The following is a 6,000-nucleotide window of genomic DNA, read 5'->3' on the forward strand; positions in this document are numbered from 1 at the left end:
TTGAATTAATTTCAGTGTGTGTCAAAACTGTATCTTCTTTTTTTGGTGCAAGATGAAAATTTAAAAATAATAAAAAAAATAAAATACAGGCTTTATGCTTGGAAAGATGGACAAGTAGAAGGAATGCACTGTTGGCCCGTAGAAACTAAACAAATTCCCCACCAGATCTTACATGCTGGGATGCACTAAAGGTGGACGAAAAGCAGGGTGCCCCTCTCTGGTTACCCACGAGGCACAGACAAGGCAACTCAGGAGCCCCATAAATCCCCAGCCCACATCGCAGTGCTCACCCCCTAGGGTAGCAGGGATGGCTGAAACAGCAGAATGGCTTAATAATAATAATAATAATAATGGTGGTGATGATGATGAAACCACCTCACAGGGGCCAGATCCTGCCTGCGCGTCTGATCCCACCACCCAGCTGCCAGGACCCACCTTGGGCATCCGGATGTGCTCCATGGTGGCTCCGGGCCCCGCTTTTCACGCCAGCCAGGCAGCCATCCGCACCTGCGGCTCGCTCCCAGTTTCCCCTCCTTCAAAAAAAAAATAAAATATATATATATATATGTAAATATGTATATATTTTTTTATTTTTTATTCTCCCCGCGCTTTCCAGCGCAGGTAGGGAAAAAAAAAAAGATTTTTTTTTTAAAAAAGGTCCTTATTTATTGGAAGCAGATAACATGCCTGTGTGTCGGTGCGGGCAGGTCAGCGGCTGGCCCCACCTCCCCGGCAGCAGCCATGCAGCACCGCCGGCGGGGATGCTCGGCGGGGCCGCATCCTGCCCGCCCGGCCGGCCCGGGCCCGGGCACCGCGGGGCACAGCCCGGGGGAGGATCTCCGGCAGTTCGCCATCTGGTCCGAAACGACATGGCGAGGTCCCTTCTTTCAGAAGAAGGCTCGGAAACGGCCAAGGGAGCTCTGGCTGAGATGGCCTCCCCCTGTGTTCAGCCGTTCCCTGGCCCGGCGTGCGCAGTATCCCAAAGACAAAAGCCGTGCTTATTGAAACCGAGGCACTGATTCTGTTTATCTCAGGCTCTGCGTGTCTGTCTCAATAATTAACCATTTTGCTGCATCCTCAGATTGGTGCAGGGGGAGATTTTTTTGCGTCACACAATTTTCAGTCTTCTGCAAGAAATTTCTTGTCCTGTCTTTTGCCTTACCTGGCCCAAGAGATACCTCTTTTTTACCTCTTGAGGCAAAAAGAATTGCTAGAGAGCTGATTTACCCAGACTGCAGTCCCATACAGTCATGAATAAATCTCTAACCATCTTGGAATCACTCTCATATTCTGTGCAAAACAAGAAACTCTTCAATTTATGCCGATGTGGTGCTAATAATTCCAGATACAGCGTAGCCTTTGAAGCTTATGAAATGCCCAAATATTCCATATTCATCAATGTATTACAGCAATTCTTGACAAATAGGCTAGTCCTGTTTGGGCTAGCCACACCAAGGAATAGGAACAAATGTGAACACCTGTCAAACCACATAAAGGCCATGGCAAGAGTGCCGTGCTCCAGAGCAGAAACTCCGTATGTATCCTTATCTTGCCTGCAGGGAACAGAGCAAACTTAATCCACTTTGTGAAAGCTAAAATATGTGCTGAAAATAATGGTGCTACCAAAAAATGTGAATGTATTTTACCCTAAGGGAAAGGGAATGATGGGTATAGGACTGCGCTGGCTCCAGTCCTGCCACTTTCTTGCTAGATGGTTCAGCATCAGGAATTTTTTTATGCTGGCTCTTTGATTAAAGGAGACAGAAGCTGTGTTGCCAGGAGTAGGAGGTAAATCATGTCTGGGTTCCCTCCTTCCCTGTTTTGGCCCATTTCTGCCCTCTTTTCTCTCATAATTCAGCTGCTGTTCACAATAGTGCAGGAGTGGCTGGGTCAACCATTATCTGAGGACACCATCAACTGGATGAAACTTCTACTGAGAGTTTTCAGGCTTTACCTTTAACTCTGTTCACTCAGATCTGATATGAGGGTTGAAGATAACAATTTCTGTTTGTAAATTCACTGGATGGCATCCATAAAAGTGCATGAATTGCATAAAGAATCTTGTATTCACGAGGCTCAATTGGTGGCATATTTTGCTCTCTATTTTAGGCCAGAGCTATCAGAAACAGTTAAGCATTAACCATCCACATAAACTGTTTCCTTTGTAGTTACGGTTAATGTAATTCATTGCATATAATATCATCTTTTGGCATTTGCTACTGCCAGTGAGTAATTAAAGTTGGAAGAAAGCATGATCATCTTTCCAGTCCCTGGAGACTTTTTCTTTGGTACATCTTGTGATTCGTTATGGCCAAGTTCGAGTCCTACTGTTGAAGCTGCTTTACCTCTGCTTCACATTCATCAATATCTGCAAAACTAAGACGTTGCTCAGAGGAGACTGTTTATGTAGCAGTCAGTTACTCAACATCCTGCTAGAGTTTTTGACCTGTATTGGATTAGTAAAATAATTCATGGGTGAGTACAGCTGTAAACAGAACTTGGATTTAGATAAAAGTTCTGCCTACTGCATTAGTCACAGAAAGCTGCAATAAACACAAGCTTCTAGAAGTTCTCTTGCATTTTTCATTTGCATTTCATGCTTATGGAAGTTGCTGTCTTAACAATCCTGAAAATGAAATATTGTCTCCAGAGAAGCAGCAGGGACAAGAAAATTAAATTGTCGTGCATAAATAGTTTTTGATGTAACTGCTGCAACTAACAGCAAAGTTTCTGATTAATGCCCCTTGAAGAAGGCCAGCCATTGAAGACTAGAATGACACCAGGGTACTTATTTTCTGTGCCCATAAGCAGTAAAGACAGGTTTCGGCCTAGTTTGCTAAAACCTGAAAGCATACATTTAACTTACAATGTATAAAAATTTCTATTATAATCAGAGCAGTCACCTGAATGCTCAAACATTTACCATCTGTTAAGACCTGGAGTTGAAACATCATGTTAAATCTGAAAGGCTTTGTAGATTTTTTTGTGTGTGTTTTGCTATTTTATCTTACTGGCTTACCATAAGTTGCATTTTAATATGATACAAACTTAAAGAATAAATTTATGTGTTTGTATTAATACTTATTTTTAACTGTAGTCTACAGGTGATCATATCACTTTATAAATATATATTAAACACTGCTGTGTACATGTAGTGGGTTTACGTGGCAAGGTTTTGGTAGTTGGGCAGCCATAGGGGTGGCTTCTGCGAGAAGAATCCAGAAGCTGCCCCATGTTAAATAAGGGCCCCACTGCTAGCCAGAGCTGGGCCAATAAGCGATGTTGTTTGCACCTCTGTGAGAGTATATTTAATACATGGAAAATAAACTGCTGGGAGCAGCAGCTGGGAGAGAGTGAGAGGAGTGAGAAACAGCCTTGCAGACCCCAAGGTCAGTGCAGCAGGAGGGCAGGAGGTGCTCCAGGCACACAGCAGCAGTTCCCCTGCGGCCTGTGGAGAGGCCCCTGGTGGAGCAGGCTGTCCCCCTGCAGCCCATGGGTCCCACACGGAGCAGATCTCCACGCTGCAGCCCGTGGAGGAGCCCCCGGTGGAGCAGGTGGATGTGGCCTGGAGGAGGCTGCGGCCCATGGAGAGCCCCCGCAGGAGCAGGCCCCGGGCCAGAGCTGCCGCCCGTGGAGAGGAGCCCACGCAGGAGCAGGGGGTCTGGGGGGAGCTGCCGCCCCTGGGGGGCCCGTGTTGGGGAAGTTTGCTCCTGACAGATGGACCCTGTGGTACGGAGCCATGTGGGAGCAGTTCTGTGGGCAGAGCCTGGGAGGCTGGGATCAGCCTGTATTACTGTGGGATAAAGGCAGACTGCGCTGGTTTGAGTGCAGCTTTGGGTTTAGGGTTAAGGGATGGAGCAAATACAACAACAACAACAAAGAATTTTCTAATGGCATGTCACCAAAGAAATGCTTCTGGACTCAGAGCAAGAGGTGGTTTGTAGGTATCAAAGTTTTCTTGTCCAGTTCAGCACACAGGTCTTTGCACATTATTTGTTTAAAACAACGAGCCAGCCAATCAAACAGAATTACCTCAAAGTCACCTGGCCTTTTTATCAATCTTATCCTTATGGAAATATCCAGAAAGATTCATAGACTTTTATATTACCAAAGGGGAAACAATAGTGCTTTTTAGCATAAAATACAATGTATTTTTGACAATTATTTATCTACACCTGTAATACACTAAAGATTCATCTAATATAGATTGGTAATTCTGGATCAACAATGGCAGCACATCATAATCATATAAATTTTAGGCATATTTACTCCATTGTTTGAAATTTTTTTCATCCACCATTTCCATAGCACTCCTCTACTGTTTCAACGCCTTCAGAAGATAACAAAATTAAAGTTACTTATTTCCTTTTTTCAGAAATTTTCATGCCACTTTTCAAATGATAAAGTTCAATTCTTCAGGAGCATGTTAGAGAAGAGACTAACATCACAGCCTTTTGAAAGACAAATGCCAAAAAGGCATAACTTCATGTTTGTGAGGTGGGGTGGTTTCACTCCCTCAGCAGGCTGGGCAGCATGCAGATTTGTTCCTGTTTAGTTCCTGTTTGCCTGTTACCTACTGCCTATTGCCATCAACGACAGCAGCCAAAGGTGCAAATGCACACATGCAATTTGCGGGTGTCTATAGTGTTTACACCCTGGATAATCAGTACCATGGATTCAGAAACAGTGTGTCTCTTTCTGTGCTTCATAACTTTTGAACTTTTAGAGGGAACATCCCAAGCTTCTTGTGGCCAATGCACTTGGACACACAAACTTCTCTCCCAGTTAATCTAGCAGGAGCTGCACATGACCTGGTAAAGGATCCAGCGAGCAGCTCTGACTTTATTGTTTAACTCAGCTAACGGTTACTTGGCTTGACCTTTCAACATTTCCTTCAAGAATTACTCAAAGCAATCTTTGATTTTGCCTTGTTATAAAACATCGTTGCATTGTTATAAAAACAACATTCTCACAGGAGAGAATACCAGCAGTCCTCTGGAAACTGGAATGGGTTTCATCATATTTTGCAGACAGCTGAACAGATATGCACCTGGCCTGAGATGCAGAGAGGAGAAATAAAACAGATAAAATTCTGGAATGCCTCAGGATGGAAGGCCAGTCTCTAGCAGGAGGATTCCACCAAGTGAGAAGGCAGCTGGCAAAGTCCTAACTTTCTGTTAAATGAGAGCATTTCAACAAGATTAGAACAGTTAATCCTGCTACTCTGAAATGATATGTTTTTCATTAAAAAAGCATGTCAGGACAACTGGCAGTGAAGTACGGTATTAGGAGTCAGCTGTGATATACTTGAGCTGGTGTAAGTCATACCACAAAGGTTAAAACAGCTAAAGGAAGGGGCTAGTTATTACAATGGGTGTTATGTGGGGAAAATGGAGAAGAGTGCATCTCAGTATAGCCAGTAGAGAAAAAGACACTTCCACAAGACAATTAAGAGTTCCTAAACTCTTGAATTAGTGTAATATTGCTTAGAGATTTACCCCATTCTGCAGATCCCCATACATCAATATTTCTACCTACACTGTTTTGTCAGTTCAGTGAGAAGTGATTGCTTCCTTTTGCCCTTTACTCTTTCTGAGAAGGACACTGCTGTAATGTATATAATATACAGTTCCCTGTATATAGTACAGGGAACTGGAAACCTCTAAGAAAGCACCCCTCTCCCCACACATTAGCTATACTTGGATATATGTGAGCAGGTTTTCTCTCAAGTTGAACATCCAGCCATGTAGAGAAACATAGAAGAAACAAATGTGTTTTTTTTTTTTTTTTTAAGAACTTACTTTTCATTAAAATCTAACAGAAGCTGCTAGATGTGCTACTTCCACTTAAACATGGTGATTTGATCTTGCAAGCAGCTTTGCTACAGAGTTGGGTATCAGCCATGAGTGACAGTGGGTGACTGAATTCTCTTTGAGGAGAAGTGTTAGGAGCCATCCCAACTGTGACTCCTGGAGAGTCACAGAGGGGTTCTCCAAATTG

The 6,000-nt window shown here is 43.6% G+C and overlaps 1 protein-coding gene across 5 annotated transcripts in view; it reads right to left on the reverse strand.

The window, feature by feature from the left end:
* Positions 1-2,195, reverse strand: part of MTMR7 (myotubularin related protein 7) — a 51,278-nt gene extending 49,083 nt beyond the window's left edge. For 2 of the 5 annotated variants that reach the window (XM_080589573.1, XM_080589572.1), the window contains exons 1-2: positions 688-2,195; positions 436-533 (exon numbers count right to left, since the gene is read on the reverse strand). In XM_080589573.1, coding sequence (XP_080445699.1) covers positions 436-459 — 24 coding nt within the window. In that variant the 5' untranslated portion in view covers positions 460-533; positions 688-2,195. The remainder of the gene's footprint in view (positions 1-435; positions 534-687) is intronic. The other 3 variants (XM_080589570.1, XM_080589571.1, XM_080589569.1) reach the window with 3 other exon arrangements.
* Between the last annotated feature and the right edge of the window lie 3,805 nt (positions 2,196-6,000).

This window comes from Anser brachyrhynchus (assembly GCF_964034855.1).
Source record: "Anser brachyrhynchus genome assembly, chromosome: 4".
Taxonomy (NCBI): Eukaryota; Metazoa; Chordata; class Aves; order Anseriformes; family Anatidae; genus Anser; species Anser brachyrhynchus.